The sequence below is a fragment of the Phoenix dactylifera genome, unplaced genomic scaffold (assembly GCF_009389715.1).
Source record: "Phoenix dactylifera cultivar Barhee BC4 unplaced genomic scaffold, palm_55x_up_171113_PBpolish2nd_filt_p 000117F, whole genome shotgun sequence".
NCBI classification, from domain to species: Eukaryota; Viridiplantae; Streptophyta; class Magnoliopsida; order Arecales; family Arecaceae; genus Phoenix; species Phoenix dactylifera.
The window spans coordinates 838,407-856,774 of record NW_024067686.1 but is presented as its reverse complement, the minus strand read 5'-3'; the positions used below and the strand labels follow the sequence as shown (position 1 = coordinate 856,774).

Sequence of the window (18,368 nt, the reverse complement as noted above, 5' to 3'; positions counted from 1 at the left end):
GTTGTGGATATGGGTTTGACCATGGATGGAATGGGAACCAGATTTTTATACAGATGAGTTATATGCCTGTGATGATGTATTGATATATATTGTCCAGGTTCATTATGTGACAGGTTATGTGATTGCTGCTCTGACAGGTAGGGTTGTTGTATGTAATGAGATAATCCTGACAGGTCACCATAGGAAAGGTGATCATTTTGTGCATGCATCATGCCAAAATTTTTCAGAATTTATTGATGATTGATAGGTAGTAGGGTTCTACGTGGTGGCTGGTGGCCTTATGCCTACCCGCACCCTAGGACCGTCGCGGCGGCCCGCCGGGAACGGGGCGGGGGTCGTGACATAATCAAGAAGTGCTTAATACTTAAATATGTGATTTGACTATATCCCCTAACAAGAAAATCTTATTTTTTGATAGTAAGGTTAAAATTAAGAAATGGAATAATAAATTTAAAAATTCAAAAAAAAAAGGTTAGTTGAAGAATCTAAGAAGGCCAAAAAATTTAATTAGAAGAAAAATAATAAATTCAAGGAAAATTATAATAGATGTTAAAAATTTGGTCATAAAATAGAAGATTGCAAGGTGACACTCTAACAGTCTAAAATGGCACTTTATACTTCAAGGTATCAGGGAGAGAAGGGTACTGATAACTAGGCTCTCACTACATCCATCGTTGATGCCAATTGCCTTAATAACTAAGTCAAACATTAATTCTTCTCATGATTGGATTATTGATTCTAAACGTTCTAATTACTTTGCTAGCCGTAGAGAGATATTGGATTTGCTACATGATTATACTAGTTCTAATGCTATTGCTACGACTGATGATTCACTTTATCTTGTTAAAAATATTAGTGACTTATCTCTCATACCATCTACCGGTTCTTCTATTTTTATAAATAATATATATTACATGCCTGGTATGAATAAAAATTTGATTTTTGTCTCATAAATCGTGGATTAAAGGTATCCATTTTATTTGGGCCTATTACTATTGAGATTTATGTTAATGTTAGCTTCTGAAAAGCTTATTACTCAGGATAAAAAAAATTAACAAAATTTATATTATATCTACTGGTAATTCTTATGTAGTTCAAACTCTTAAGTAAGACATAGCACAACTGATTTGCGGTATGTTAGATGTACTTATGCAAATTATGACAGACTTCAAGACATGCATAGTAAAGGACTAGTTGATAGACTTCCTAGAATCAAAGTGAATACTAGCATTAACTTGCACTGAATGCTAATAAGGAAAGATGCACAAGCTATCCTTTAAGAGACCAGAACAAGATCTTCTTGGCTACTATAGTTGATACATTCAGATCTCATTGGAAGGATGCTATTTCTTACACCACATCTAGACCAACTGCAATCAAGAGGCTGATACTCCAGTGGCAACATTTATGTTAAGTCCAGTCAGTGCAGACTGAGTGAAAATGGTGTACATCCAAGGAAAGATGCACAAGCTATCCTTTAAGAGACCAGAACAAGATCTTCTTGGCCACTACAGTTGATACATTCAGATCTCATTGGAAGGATGCTATTTCTTACACCACATCTAGACCAGTTGCAATCAAGAGGCCGATACTCCAGTGGCAACATTTATGTTTAAGTCCGTTCAGTGCAAACTGAGTGAATATGGTGTGCATCCAAGGGAGCGAGAATTATCGATCTATGATGATCTATGATGAATCTGTATGGGAGTGGAGTCTAGGGATGATGGTTGGCCAACAGCTACAACTACCCATGCATAAGAGGAGTGGTCAAACTATCACCATGCATGGGAATAGTGGCCCATGTGGCCTACAATAACAAGCACAAGTATCTATTATGAGCAATGATACCCAACTTCACACTACCTATGATGTGAGAGGTGGTGTTTACACCATATCTCGACAACTAAGCTAGAAAAGCCGTGAGTAAGCACCACATGGATAGGATAAGATGAAGTAAAGATAAATGAAAATCACATGACCCTTGTTGGGTTGGAAAGAGTCCGACCATAAGAAATTTTACCTATGGCATAGACTGAAGAGGATGAGTTCAACCATGGTATTGATAAGTAGGCCAAAAGCTCAAGACTTGGCCATAATAAATCATAATGCAAGGAAAATGGCTAGTGGGAGTAGGCCAAAGTGATTGAATCGGTCTCCAAGACATTCGCAAAGTGCAGAAGATCATATTGTAGGATGGAGTGAAGAAACATAACTAATGTAAGCGTCCAAATAAGTCCAGACCAAAAAGAGATAAATAATGGCAAGACAGTTGCAAAAAAACTATGCCGACAATTGTGCATAGTGGAGGATAACCGGCGTCAGCTATCAAAACTGCCAGAAGGGGAGGCTAGACATGGTGGCAACAGTCAAAGTATGCATTTAATATTTATTAGTATAAATAAATGAAAATTATAATTTATGGATCATTCGACAATCAAATCAATGCATTTTATCATATTTTAGTTGACCATAGTTTCTATCTTAGGAGTAGGAGTAACTTAGACTTCTACTACCTTATCTTACTTTGATACCAACTTTATCCGATCAAAGAGAAGAAAGAATTTCCTCAACTTGCCCAACTCAAATCTCTTAAAAGAAAATTAGAAAAAGATGAGGTATATGTCCCCTATCTATAATAGTAGTGAGATCCGCTTTTGCACAATACATATCATATTCCTTTCCTAGATCGAATAGGACTAAATTTTAAAAATAAATATGACTAATAGAAATAATCATTAAAAATAAATTTTACAGAATGTAGATCTCAACTCCTACATCAACTTTACCTTTTGTCGCTTCGCCTATTTTTTTTTTTTGGTTAAACACCTGATCAAAGTTTTTTTTGAAAAAAAAAACTTTCAATTTGACCAGCCTATTTCGAGCCCAAACGATAGAATTTAATCTGGTTTACTAGAGTATTGGCACAAAATTGTAGATTTCGAAAAGTTACCCAATTTTTTTTAAAAAAGATCATCTTAATCGGATGTCATATGACCAAATTATGAGCTCTGAAAGTTTGGCGCACGATTTAACTTTCTAATGTGGCGGATTTTGATCTTAGGCTCTGTTCAGCCCTATCCATAGTGGCCAAAGTGATTTACACCAAATCCTACTTATAATGGCTAAAGTGATGGACATTAAGTCTGATAACCTTTTTGAATTAAGATAAAAATGGAAAAAATAGTTCGAGAGGCATTTAGATTTTCTCTGCTTCCATATGTAATTGTAAGATTGAAATCATCAAAGATCCTTTAAAATAAAAAAAAATCTATTCTTTCTTTCACAATCAACAACTAAATATTTTTTTAATGCAAAATTTTAATGCAAAATCTATAAAATTTAAATTGGATCAAGGAGTTATTGTGATAACTTTGGTGGAAGGTTATTAGGAACTCACAGAAAGCGGATCCGAACGGATGTTTTGCGCATTTATCGTAACAGTGCCGGTGCGACCTCATCAGTCCCCAGCCGTAATCGTGAAGGTAGGGACCTGTATAGTACGACACTTCTGTCAGGTAAAATTCTGAGGGGGATTGAAGAAGAAGAAGAAGAAGTTGATGAAAGAAGACCACCTCCATAATACGAACATTGCTGCCCTTTAACCACGCAGTCACGACACAGCATGGGGACCTTCCACGATATGTAAAACCCTCTCAGCAAAACGTCTTGAACCGCAGCCTGCGTACGATTCCGAAGCATGCCCGCCACTGGCACCGTCCCTGCGGTAGCGCAGCTCTTCCGAAGATCTGCCACCGTCGCATCCCCCGCCAGCGCATACAAGTACTCTTTGGAGGAGGAAGAGTTATCGACACAAGAAGCGACGAGGACATATAACGAAGGATCGTCCACCGATGATGCGGGGCAAGTTACGAACGCGACGCTGTTGCTGCTTTGGTTCATGTCGAAGGGATCTCCATACTTGAATTTGCTCGGACGCAAGAAGGGTAGAGACTGCCGGGAGAGGTCGGCGAGGACGACGCGGGCCACCTGGTCCTCGTAGGAGATCTCCTCCACGTAGTACTTGGTCGAATACAGCTCCAAGACGGCTCGGTTCTGATCACAGGTGAGTTGGTACTGGGGATCGCCGCAGGTGGAAGGATCGGTGGTCAGGCGAAAGGGGTAGCTTATGTTCCGGAGATCTCCGCAAGAAGAAGGCCGGCAGTCTTCTCCGGAGGCGATGGTTTGCGTTAACAGCAAGATGGCTATAATGGAGGCCAGCCGTCTCGGGTCCATGGATGGAGGAGATGAGGCTTCAAAGAGCGGTGGATTTGGGTAAATATTGTACTCGTGACTTGGGACAGGAAATGCCGATTGCAAGTTCGTCCCCCCAAAAGTTCATCAAGGAAGTGCTGCCTAATTTTCCACAAGAAAATTCATCAAGTATCCTCTCGGCTTATCTGATTCCTACACTGAAGTGCTGCCTAATGTTCCACAAGAAATTAATGCATGTTTGACTCAGGAAGCTTCCTCCCGGCTGATTTGATTCCAAGGTGATGTTGAAGTCACTGAGGCAGTCTTGCATTTTTTTCCTCCCTTCTTGTATTTCTGTTTGGATGTATTATTAGCCGACTGGATGGATTGATTTTGTTTGGCAGAAAGCAAAGGCGGAAACTCAGCTGGAAATTTCGTGTGGAAAAATCGTATGGTCAGTATTTTGTTCGAGCTCCTTGCGCGTGAGCAATCCTTTCCATGATTAGGACGAGCTTGACCTCATAGCTTAGATCAGTTTCTTCCTGCGTTGTCTTCTTACCTGTGACTATTCAGCAGCAAGGAATTGATTGAATTGATCGCTCTGTACCCATGCATGGAAAAGCCTTGGAGGCAGAAAGAGTGCATATTATGCCCTGTTCACCGCAAAAGGCCTGATTGGGAGTTATTTATGATTGTAAGGAGACCACAACTTGCTACCATTGCAATCTTTGTATGTGTGAAGGAGGATGGGTAGGTTAGGTGCCCTCTGTACTATTCTCTTCTTCGTCTTTTTGGATATTGGAGCTAGCAAAGATGATTGTCCGACTTCAAGATGCAGTCCGAACGGCCCCGAAATCAGATTCCCGTTTCGGAGAAGTGACCACCCAGAGTACTGTGGCTATCCAGGATTCGAGCTGGCTTGCCAGGGTAACGACACTGCGATCAAGCTTCCATCATCCGGAGTTTTTCCTATAGCACACATCGATTATGCTGGACAGATGCTCCGTCTTGAATCAAAATTCTGCCCTGCATCCATCCTCTTGAAACTTGATGTTTCCAACTCGCCTTTCCGCTTCTACAGTTACAGCCTGGAAGACGAGCCTGACAATTGGACATTCCTCAACTGTTCAACAGCCGATTCAATTACAAAAACGATTATTCAACCGTTCAACAGCCGTTACGTTTACGTCGATTATCGTTATGATGAAATCGACTGCCTAAGTGAATCCGATAATCACATCTTCGCCGTGCCATCATCTTTGAGCTTGGTTGAGATACCAAAATCTTGCACACCCATAAAGACCATTCAAGTGATATGGCCGTATATTTATTATCTATATGGTTATTCATCCAGATATGATGAATATGTTCCTACTCTAAAGTGGGAGAGTCCTGATTGCGCTCCCTGCGAAACTAGACGAGGGATTTGTCGACCCAATAATTCTAAAAGTCATGAAACTATCTGTTTATACCAACCTCAACGCAATCTTCTTCTGGATCATCATAAAGGTCTGTATTTTACTTATTGGTCATCTTAGTTTTCCCAATTTGCCTTCTTTAGTTTTCATCATTCTAGGTATAGTGTCCCTGCAAAGTTCCCGCACTTCAAAATTTTCTGAACTTCAATTCTCAACTTATTTTTGACCAGTCTGCTTTGCACTTCATAGCAATGTTGCTGATATTCTCCCATCATCTCTATGCAGGTAGAATATGCAAGAAGCGTTTGATTATAGGTGAGGGCATCTAATTTATCACAAGGACCAGATATCTTCCCCCTCTATTACTGAAATTATATATGGATACCGCACCAGAGCTCACAATGCATTCTGATGCTCTTTTACATATGTGCAGGTGCAGTAGTCCTGGGCATCTTGGTTCTTTTAGCGACGACGGCAATCGCAATTAAGGTATGCCACTCTTGGTTGCTAAAAAGAGAGAAGGAAAAGGAGAGTCAACTAAAGGTTGAAAAGTTCCTGGAAGACTATAAAGCTCTTAAACCCATGAGATATTCTTATGCTGATATCAAGAAGATCACCAATCAATTCAAAACTAAATTAGGTGAGGGTGGTTATGGCAGTGTATTCAAAGGATTTCTTCCTAATGGAGTACCTGTTGCCGTGAAGATACTCCTAAGATCTATAGGCGGCAACGGTGAAGATTTTGTAAATGAAGTAGGCACCATTGGTAGGATTCACCATGTCCATGTCGTGCGTCTTCTAGGATTCTGTGCTGACGGATTCAAACGAGCTCTTATCTATGAATTCATGCCGAATGAATCACTGGCGAAGTTCATTTTCTCAGTTGATGGTAGAAGTACATGGCTAGGCTGGGACAGGCTTCATAACGTTGCCATTGGCATAGCTAGAGGAATTGAATATCTTCATCAGGGATGTGACCAACGTATCCTCCATTTTGATATTAAGCCCCATAATGTCTTGTTAGACGATAATTTTTGTCCAAAGATTTCAGATTTTGGGCTTGCAAAGTTGTGTTCAAAAGAGCAAAGCATAGTGTCAATGACAGCTGCCAGAGGGACTGCAGGTTACATTGCACCAGAAGTGTGCTATAGGAACTCTGGAAATGTTTCATACAAATCCGATGTTTATAGTTTTGGAATGCTATTGCTGGAAATGGTGGGTGGGAGGAAGAACATGGATGCAACAGTGGAAAACACCAGCCAAGTGTACTTCCCAGAGTGGATCTACAATCGTTTGTATCAGGAGGAGGAGATTGGGCTCCACATTATTGAAGAGAACGATGCAATTATTGCAAGAAAGCTGACTATTGCGGCACTTTGGTGCATACAGTGGTATCCAGTGGATCGCCCTTCAATGAAAAGTGTGGTGCAGATGTTAGAGGGAAGCATGGAGAACTTGGTAATGCCTCCCAATCCTTTCACTTCTGCTGGTCCACCAAATACTCACGTAGCTTTGTCTGATAGGCGTCTTGGCACAAATTTGACAACTATCCCCGAACCAAACTCTGAGCAAGAAGAAGTTTGATGTTTGTTAGTGTTTCCGTTACTTCGGTCGAGGAGTGATGCAAGTGTAATCGTCAAAACCATGCTTGCTTATGTTTACGTATCACTGTGATGATTAATAAGTATTCAATTGTGGGTTGATGCTGTAATTGAAGGTTTGAGGTCTGTAATACTGGCATAGATTATTTCTGTTATTATTGTGGTGATAGTTTAGTACCAATGCTCTTATGAGGTTACATGATTGATATGCTTATTTTTTAACAGTGGTTAGGATATATACCTGGACTTGATCAAGGGTCATTGCAAAGTAATTTCACTCTAGAACTCCAATAATCAAAATTAATTTATCACAACATTTTTGCACGGGAAGAATGCATAGTTTGATGTTCAACAGCTCATGTTGGTGAAACCAAAGGTTGCCCAACTTTATGGGTAAGCAGGTGATTTTCTTCTAGGAAAATTATCCTAATGAGACGTCTGTTTGTTCAGGAACTCTTGCTGGTATGTCCTTTGCACCATTGCTAGCTTTTATAAACATAAATCAACTTATGAGCTAAACTAATTATTCCATTGCTAGTTATTTAAACATAAATCAACTTATTTTCAATAGAATATATCAGTTAACAGTTCGAGCTAAAATACTCCCGGAAAAAACCTGGAGTTTTAGGACCGTCGTGAGCAAAACTATTAAGAGTACTGGTAGCGAAATTTCCTGGATACCGTCAAGTGGTCGGTCCCAAGCTTGACCATTACTTGGCCCATGACAGTGTATTTCGGATTCAAACGTTTCCAATACGCCAGCTTATCAATGTGGACTTTTCAAATTCCAATCTTTTGTTTTGGTACGCAACTTTACTTTTTTTTTGCTAAAAGTACGCAACTTTACTTTCAATCCACCTGTTCCTTTTCCCTCCACCGGACTTGAGTCTGAGTCAAATTATGTCTAAGATTCTCTGCAAAGTAAACGCCTAGAGGCCTGACAAGTAAACCAAGTCTCTAAGACTCATTAGCTTCTCTAGCACTGAAATTTTCAAAGGAAAGAAAGCCCGGTCTGTACCATGACCTAATCGGAAACGCGCTTGTTGGCTCAACTAATTCAAGTTTATTGTATATTGACTTGCTATCTTTTCATAATAATAGTGACACTAGAAAAAGGATTTCTATGCATCCTTTGTATTGCCATTCTCAATCACATCAACTTGTTTCCCTCTCTTATAATCAAAAGACTTTTGTGAGCACTCTCAGTATAACTTGCTAGGGCAGAAATGAGATCTTTTAGACTAGTCTTAAAAGTTTGATAGAGTCATTTGTGGAGGGAGGTATATCACTTTATATCTAGCTACTTATTATTGATAAATTAAATATCCTATTTTCATCGATTCATTTCATTATTGGTAAATTTAATTATTCATGTAGTTTGCTTGTTTAACATTTTTCTTTTTGAGCTACTAGTTTCTATTATCTGACCATGTAAAGATTTCTTATTTCATTGTTTACTAGAGAAAAAATATTCTTTATGATCTACGTGTGAGAATAGAGTAATTGGGCTGGACCAGCACGCCTAGCCGACTTCAGCCCAGGCCCAAAAACATGGAGCAGGGGGTTCCTACTCCATCTTCCTCAGAGTCAAACTGCCGCGCCGGGGAGTTAGAACGGTCGTCGGCCGTTCAGTGGCATCGTTACCATGATCCTCGCAAGCGGCGCAACTGCCTGCAAGCTTATCTGCCTCGAAGAGGAGTTCTCCTCTTCACCCTCCTGAGAGGCACCGAGCTCTCTGTCGCCCAAGGTGACAACCCAAGAGGGGGATAAATTGGATTTTCTAAATTTTATGACCCCAAATTAATTTATAAATAGGTGCACAATTTTATGACACCAAGTCTTTGAGACTCATTAACAATGTCATCGGTGTATCCAGACAGTGAAGTTCCATTCTTCTCTTGTACCATAGATTTGGCAGCTGTTTTGCATAAAAATATCATCAAAAAGCATCATCTTTTGACTTAATTATTGTCCTACTTCCGATTCCCATAGACCTTAGAGCCACCAATTTTATTTTTTATGAAATATTACTCACTTTTGTGGATTCATATTTGTAATAATCCACAGCCTCACCCAAAAAATCTGGCTTAAAGATATTATTTAGGTTGCCTGGCCCTGTATAAATACTGAAGATCTACTCAGTGCGTAGCCAATTGGAATTAAATGCATGCCCGTATGGGTCCTCCTATACTTTCCAATGTAAGCCTGGTATTCTCACCAGACAACGGTCCAAATCTATTCAAATTTAATCGCAAATACAACAAATCCAATCATAAGTCTATGATAAACCTATGGTCAATTCAAATAGCCCATGTTGTAATGTCCCAAAGTCTATACAGGTCATACGTAGTATGTGCACCTTAGAGATCTAATGTAGTTATGAGTATAGCTGAGCATAGTTGGCTGTTGATCCTGGGTTGTTATAGCATTGTTCCCAGACATATCGCTTGTTCTAATAATTATGCTTTATTCTGCTACGCCCCATCATACAAGCAACCAGAACAAAATTTCTTATTAGATTATTCTAGAGGGGCCATTTGGATGGCATCCCTGTAAGATACCAAGACTTGCATCACTCAGACATGGAAATGAAGAACTGAAACTAGTGGACTATGTGTGTATAGTTTGGGAAGTCATAATAGATCTTTTCAAGGAAAAAAACATTATGGAGTTCTTTGTTTTAAGAAAATCAAATGTGAACCATTTGGATCAATTATTAGCTATGTTTAAGATAAAAAGTCACTAAAGCTAATAACTTCTGAGAAAGGAACCTCTAAGTAAACTTCTTTGTGCTGACCAAAGATTGGTAAACTTGATGTAGTAGTATAACCGAAATATAGGAAAGTTTGCATAATTTTATCAAGATTGGGATCGAGTCGTAATCATAGAGGGGGTTAGATTATATCGAGTCATGGATTGGATCACACATAATAAGATTTTTATGATATAAAAGAAATATGATATTGAAATGTGAACCTACTATAAAATAGATGATTGGAGAATAAAAATCAATATACATATATAAGAGTCTAGTTTCCACCATCATAAGCCTATATAGAGCATTGTCTAATGAAATAAACAATGTGTCTAGTTATTCAAGATATCTATATGACACCTATCAAGTCAAATATCCTTTTACATAGAATATTTTACAAAACTAAGAATCAAGTATTAAGATATGGTTGTAAAAATGTGAAATTTGCCTATTACTTTTAACTCCATGAACTCCAATGACATTGCTAATTTTACTACTAGATATTTATTAGTTATAAGTTATTTTAAAAGCCATATAGACAAAAAAAATATAGAAAATGAATATCCACCTGATTTAATATGTAGATAACATGATCATGTTGCATTATAAATATGATCATAACTATCTAGTTTTTTTCCAACTATTCAGGGTTGGCTTTAAGCATTATCATACATCAACTATTTCTAATTAAAGCTACCTCGAGTGTTATTCCAAGTTTTTCCATATTTATGAGATTGTATAGTCCATGATATCGACCAATGTGATCATAATGGAACTAAGGATGTGATCCAGATTGTTCAAGGCTATTTTTACAATATGGTTCATGAATTGTCGATGTTACTTTGGGACATAACACAAGTGTCAATTGTCTAAGTGGCCAAAAGAATCCGACATAAAAATCTTTTAAAAATAGAGCATGGAGACTTATCTATATATTTATATGTATTTGTATCTTTATTTATATTTATATCTATATCTAAATCTATATCTTTATCTACATCCATATATATGTGTTTGTTTTTATATAAATATATATTAATATATACATATAATGAATAGTAAGTTAGATTAAGCTCCTTGAGTTCATAATATTGGATATAATGGTTCCCTAATGGTTATGTTAGATTGTAGAACTTTCAAATGAAATTCTAAAAGTAGACACTATCATGATGCTAGCATTATAATTTGATGATGAGAAATGTCTAGGAGTGTTATGAAGCGCTCCTCTAAGTATAACACAAAAAGATTAATTCCAACTAATAATGTGAGTCATAAGATTTTAGCAACAATGGTATGTTTTACATTTATAATTTAGATTGTTTCTTTTAAAGAGCCATCGGACAACGATCAACCATCAAATGTGTTGGCAATTTGGAAGACACTTCCTCCCTTAACCCTTTCTTTTTTTGGCAATATTAAACCTTATCATCTATTTGAGTAGACAAAGGATAAGAACCACTGGTCATTTGAAGAATCTTAGCTTGATAGCTACCTTATAAAAGGAGTGGTTGTGTGATTGATCTATCAGCATCAATAGAGAAATTCATCGTCTTTTCCCATAATACTTCTAAATATTGTGGAGAAACTTGTCTAACATTGGATATTTCAAAGGAGAGAAAGTCGAGTCTGTGACCATGACCTAATCAGAAAACGCGCTTGTTGACTCAACTAATTCAAGTTTATTGTTTATTGACCTGTTATCTTTTGATAGTAATAGGATTTCCATGCATCCTTTGTATTGCCATTCTCAATCACATCAACTTGTTTCCCTCTCTTTTATTTAAAAAACTTTTGTGAGTACTCTCGGTATAACTTGCTAACACAAAAGTGAGATCTTTTAGACTAGTCTTAAAAGCTTGATAGCGTCATTTGTGGAGGAAGGTTTATCACTTTATATCTAGCAACTTATTATTGATAAATTAAATATCCTATTTTCATTGATTCATTTCGTTGTTGGTAAATTTAATTATTCATGTAGTTAGTTTGTTTAACATTTTGCTTTTTGAGCTGTTAGTGTCTATTATATAACCATGTAAAGATTGCTTCTTTCATTGTTTAGTAGAGGAAAAATATTCTTTATGACGTACTTAAATATTTTGCATTACATCTCTTACATCAAAACTATTTCTTCCTGCATACAAACATTTTCAAGTGAAAACTCTTTATAATTTGCATAAAGTGTTCATGCCTGCACATGCTTGTCATTGTTTTTTATATTAAAGAGGAAAAAATTGAGAGAAGTAAAAAGCTAATGAGTTATTTAATGGGATGTTTTACAAGAAGTGTGATTTAATTTTGAGTAGTTTCCTTATACCTTTTTGGTTCTACAGCCTAATGAATGGATCCTCCTATTGGAATTGAGATATTTTGGTGATAGGCTAACTTCTAAAAGCCAAATAGAAAGAACTTAATGATTATAGAATCTAGCTAGCAACTGTTAGTGCAGTTGGTTGACACTTTTTCATTTTGATGGTAAGAGAGGTCTAGCCTCTCACTTTACTAAGATTAAAGCAAAAATTATAATATAGAGTATAAAGGATTTGAAAAGAAAAGCAAAAATAAAGCAACAAACATGAAATTGAATTAGAATTCTATATAAAAAGATCTGATGCAATCTTGAGAAGAGATGAATATACAGAGGACAGAATAGAAGCGGATCCTATAACATGGCAAGGTGAGCTATGAAGCTTATCCTGATCCTTTTGCCTTCTAGGACCCCATTGATCCTAGTCCAGATTGTTGTAAAGCCTAGGAGATCTTTATGTAGGAAGAGCAACAACCAATTATTAAAAAGGCTAGGAGTCTTAAATAGCAATGAGGTTGGTATATACGAGCATGCTACTAGTGTTTGACCAGTCAGAAAGATAATTATGGAGATCGAAGAGAGGATAGAGAGTAGCATGGCTTCAGGTGTGTTGACCTTCAAAGGTGTGTTGACCTTCAAGGATATTTGCTACTGTCATACTATCATTTGAAGGTGAACAACAGGTGTAGCACTAGACTATAGTGGAAGAATATAGCACTGATTACGATAGGGGTGTAGTGCTTGGCTACAATAAGAGTCTAGCCTGGAATATTGTAGAAAGCTAAGTTACGCTTACTTCTAAGATAAGAGGTAGATTAAACTAAGATAAAAGATAAAGATTCATTAAATTAATTATTGAAGTATCTTCTACAAAGTACACTTTTCACTTATTTATACTAATAGATAATAACTGTATACTTCAATAGTTGTTCTCGCATCTGGCATCTATTCTTGACAATTTTGAGAATTGGTATAGGTTATCCTCCACTATGCACATACGTCAGTGCAGTCGCTCTGCAATTGTCAGGTCAACAATCATATATGTTCCACCTAAGTCACAATTCTATATTTGAGAATATCCCTAAGACCATTTTAGTCACCTCGATCTACTTACAAATATTGCAATTGATCATGGCAATATTCTAGGCTTTTTTGGGCTGTTCTTAACCAAACTCTACTTCAATCTATATACCTCCATACTTGGCGATTTTTTTTTTTATAGTTGAACTCTTTCCAGTTCAATGAGGGTCATGTGAATATATGATGGAGGACCACTACAGGGAGAAGAGGGAAGGAGGAGGAAAAAGAGAAAGAAAGGAGGAGGAAGAAGAAGAAGAAGAAGAAGCAGAAAGGAGGCTAGATTTTTTTATTCAATCATTCAATACCTAATTCATGGGAGGGATGACCTTTATATCGGCCTTACATCTGGTCAATCAAGTAACTACATACCAAACTTGGACCCTTACATCAATTAAATTAATTGATTAAATCAATTAATTGATTACATATCAAAATCGATCCAATCACTCGATCCAATTACATGACTTAAAAGCTAACCCAATTGACTTGTCTAATAATAAAATAACTGACCAAATTGACTTGACTAAAATAAAAGCAAATGACCAAATTGACTTGATCAAACAAAAGCAAAATGTAGCAAAAATAAAAATGAAGCAGACTCAAATGGATCCAATCTGGGCCTGACTCAAATCGGTAGCTCAAGATCATCTTCGAGCCATAATGATGTCAATCTCTGGTGCGAACGCGAGCGAGCAGCTCTGATGGCTCGATCGTCTAATTGAACGGCTCTAATATCTCCATCAACTTCTCCTAGGTGAGAAAAACTCGACCCCGTCGAGTGCAGGTCTGGCCGGCTGTCGTACTGCTCCAGGAGATCGAGGTCAAGGCTCTACAACTCGGCTATAAAAATCTACACCACGTCAGACTCTGGTCGGCCTTTCCATCGAATAAGGTAACATTAGTAACCGTCTTTTCTGGTTGATATAATTTGCTCATCTAACATATATTCTATTTGTTCTCTGCGTGCATAAAATTTTGGAGGTGGCGACTCAACAACAGGTAATGGGTTAAGGTGATCAACAGGGGCAGATGTGTCAACAAAGGAGTCAGAAGAAATAATTGCTATCTTTTTGTAGGGGACTAAATTCTCAATATTAAATGTCGCACTAATCCCATAGTTTTTAGGAAGATCCACAATATAAGTATTCGAACTGATTTTCTTTAGGACTTTGAACGGTCCTGCACTACGAGTTTGCAATTTCTTGAACATTTTCGAAGAAAATCGTTTAGGCCTAATTCTTACCATGACATAATCTCCTACACTTAGCTCTTGATAACGTATGTGCAAATCAGTAAGAAATTTATATTTTAAGTTATTAGAGTGAATGTGTTTGCTGATTTCTTGATGCAATGAATACAGGTGCGATCCAAATGACTGTGCAGACTCAGACACTCTATGTTGATGAGACATGGAGATCAGATCTATGAGCTACCTAGGTTTGTAACCATGCACCACTTCGAATGGACTCAGGCCTATGAACTTATTGACCGAACTATTATATGCAAACTCAGCTATCGGTAATACTAAATCTCATGTCCTAGCATGTTCACCTACCAAACATCTCAATAGATTTTCAAGACTACAATTGACAACTTCAGTCTAGCCATTAATTTAAGGATAACAGGCAGAAGAAAATTTCAGTTTGGTGCCCATCATGTGCCAAATGATTTTTCAAAAATAGCTCATGAATTTAATATCCCTATTAGACACAATATATTTGGGTAGGCCATGGAGTCTAACAACTTCGTCAAAATAGAGTTTGGCAATTCTAGAGGCATAAGAAATTTTAGAATAGGAGAAAAAATGAGCCATCTTTGAAAATTGGTTCACAACCACAAAAATGGAATCATGCTTGGTAGAAGTACGTGGTAGCCCTAACACGAAATCCATACTGACATCTTGCCGTGGACACTCGAGAATAGGTATTGGAGTGTACAGACTAGTATTCTGTTTACGTTATTTAGCTACATAACAGGTGCCACACTGGCTGACAATTTTGGCGTCTCTTTTGAGACTTAGCCAGAAGAAACGCCTCTCCTCCATTTCAATGGTTTAGTCCCTCTCAAAATATCCAAAAAGTCCTCCAGCGTGTATTTTCCATACTAAGAAATCTCTTAATGAGGTTCGAGGGATACACAATCGGTCGGAACAAAAGAGATAATCATTTTGCAAAAAGAAATCGTTTTATTCTCTTTCTACTCCATCTTGCAAGGTAAGGTATATTTCACTAAAGTCAAGACAAGTGGTATATTGTTCCCTGATCATTTCAAAGCCAATTACTTTAGTGCTTATCACAGATAGGAGGAAGACCTGTTGACTGAGTGTGTCAGCAGCTTTGATCTTAACCCCAACCTTGTGCTTCAAGACAAAGGTATAAGCTTGGATAAACTGGACCCATCGGCCGTGTCTATGGTTCAGTTTCTTTTAGGAGTTGAGATATTTTAAGGCCTCATGGTTTGAATATAAAACAAACTCTCGCAGTAGCAAATAGTATCGCCAATGGCACAAGACTTGCACTACTACATAGAATTCTTTATCATAAGTGGAGTAGCGTAACCTGTTGTTCTTTAATTTTTTACTGAAAAATATGACAGGATGACCTTCTTGACTTAACACTCCACTTATGCCAACTCAAGAGGCATCACATGCGAACTCAAATATTTTCGTGAAATCAGGGAGGCGCAAAACAAGAGCTTCGGTCATCCTTTTCTTAATTTTGTGAAATACTTAGGATGTCGATTTTGTCCAGATAAAGTCTCCTTTCTTTATGCAATCCATAATGGGAGACATTATCAAATTAAAACTCCTAATGAAGCGGCGGTAGAAAATGGCCAAGCCATGAAAACTACGTACTTCCGCTAGAGACTTGGGCTCGGGCCAATCTACTATCACGCTTACCTTCTCAAGATCAGCAGAGACACCCTCAGAAGACACTATAAATCCTAAGAAAGTGACATGATCGATCAGAAAGGCACACTTCTTGGGGTTTGTAAAGAAGCTTTCTCTTCTAAGGACATCGCAAACTTGCCTTGAGTGTATGAGATGGAGCTCTTGAGTTCGACTATATATGAGGATATCATCAAAGTATACAATGACAAATTTGTTCAGAAAAGATCTAAAGATCTGAGTCATCACCCTCATAAAAGTACTGAGAGCATTTGTTAACCCAAATGACATGACTAACCATCGTAGAGTCCATCTTTTGTTTTGAAGGCAGTCTTCCATTTATTCTCAGGATGAATCCGAATCTGGTGGTACCCACTCTTCATATCAATCTTAGAAAAGACTGTAGCACCAGATATAGAATCCAAGAGGTCGTCCAACCTAGGAATGAAAAAACGATATTTAACCATGATTTTATTGATGGCACGGCTATCAATGCACATCCTCCAAGAACTATCTTTCTTGGAGGTGAGGAGTGCAGATACAACATAGGGGCTTAGGCTCTCATGAACATATCCTATTGCGAGGAGTTCATCCACTTGACATTTTAACTCAGTATGTTTATTTGGGTTGAGCCTATGATGTGGAAGGTTGGGCATAGATGCTCCCGGAACTAAATCAATTGCGTGATGGATATCAAGCATCAGAGAAAGTATATCCGAAAGATTATCAGGAAAGACAGAGTGAAACTCCTCCAGAATAGGAGCCACGGCGGCAGGGTGCTTGTTGGACATACTCGGCCGCTGTGCGGGCCATACCCGCGGGGTCCCTGAGCAGCACAGGGAGGGTCACTGTCAGCATGTCCTGCCGCCTGCCAACGGCGATGGCCTGGTTAGTAGGTGGGTCATACCGAGGGTCCCTGAACCCATGGCGAGGCCAGGTCGGAGTCCGGGGTTGGGCGAGGCCTTAGTCGGAGTCGATTCGTGGCGCTGCCTTTGGTGGGGTTTAAGGAAATAGAGTTGCGCCTTCACTAACACCGGTCGGTTTTGGTGTAATGGTAGCGCTTGATCCTGACAATTGGTATCAGAGCCAGAGGTCTCGAGTTCGAAACCCAGGCATCGCGTTGGGGGGGGAATGTTGGACATACTCGGCCGCTGTGCGGGCCATACCCGCGGGGTCCCTGAGCAGCACAGGGAGGGTCACTGTCAGCATGTCCTGCCGCCTGCCAACGGCGATGGCCTGGTTAGTAGGTGGGTCATACCGAGGGTCCCTGAACCCATGGCGAGGCCAGGTCGGAGTCCGGGGTTGGGCGAGGCCTTGGTCGGAGTCGATTCGTGGCGCTGCCTTTGGTGGGGTTTAAGGAAATAGAGTTGCGCCTTCACTAACACCGGTCGGTTTTGGTGTAATGGTAGCGCTTGATCCTGACAGTGCTCAAAACTGGACTCCACACTGATAACTCGAGCCACAAGTGCTGGCAATGGAGCAAGAGTTGCTGCTATTACTGTGGGCACCTATCCTCTGCGATTACTATCTGGATTTAGTTTGATACTTAGGAACTATTATTATGTACCTACTGCTAGCAGAAATTTGATTTCTGTATCTTGTCTAGCATAGAAAGATTTTGATTTCAATTTCAATAAAGACTACTATTCCGTTTATTTGAGAAATAAAATGGTTGCGCATGGTTTTATGATTGACAGTCTCTATCACTTACATTTGAATGTGTCTACGAATGTATCTGAGCAAACAGTGAGTACCATAGGATCAAAAAGATCTAGAGATAAGATAAATCAAAAGTATTTATGGCACCTCAGGTTTGGTCATATAGGAGAAGACAGAATAAACAAATTGGAGAAACATAGGCTTCTAGGCTCATTGACTTCCAAGTCATATCCGATTTATGAATTCTGCCTTCAAGAAAAAATGACCAAATTATCTTTTGTAGGACACGGGGAGAGGTCCACTGAAATATTTACCCTAGTACACACTGATGTGTGCGGCTTATTCGATGTGCAAGCTGGGGGAGGTTATTCTTACTTCATAACATTTACCGATGATTGCTCTCGATATGGATATATGTATCTTATGAGATACAAGTCTGAAGCTCTTGAAAAGTTCAAAGAGTTCAGATATG

General features: G+C 38.5%; 2 protein-coding genes across 2 annotated transcripts in view; one reads left to right on the top strand and one right to left on the bottom strand.

Moving 5' to 3' along the window:
- LOC103697545 (rust resistance kinase Lr10-like) overlaps positions 1-4,611 on the bottom strand; it is a 38,502-nt gene extending 33,891 nt beyond the window's left edge. Inside the window, exons 1-2 of the mRNA XM_039116651.1 lie at positions 3,573-4,611; positions 3,398-3,490 (exon numbers count right to left, since the gene is read on the bottom strand). Coding sequence (XP_038972579.1) covers positions 3,398-3,490; positions 3,573-4,233 — 754 coding nt within the window. The 5' untranslated portion in view covers positions 4,234-4,611. The remainder of the gene's footprint in view (positions 1-3,397; positions 3,491-3,572) is intronic.
- A 12-nt stretch (positions 4,612-4,623) lies between these two features.
- On the top strand, positions 4,624-7,446 carry LOC103697415 (rust resistance kinase Lr10-like). The gene is made up of 3 exons (XM_026801236.2): positions 4,624-5,700; positions 5,895-5,924; positions 6,043-7,446. Exons 1-3 carry the CDS (start codon positions 4,938-4,940, stop codon positions 7,191-7,193), a joined length of 1,944 nt encoding a protein of 647 aa, XP_026657037.2. The 5' UTR covers positions 4,624-4,937; the 3' UTR covers positions 7,194-7,446.
- The last annotated feature ends 10,922 nt before the right edge of the window (positions 7,447-18,368 follow it).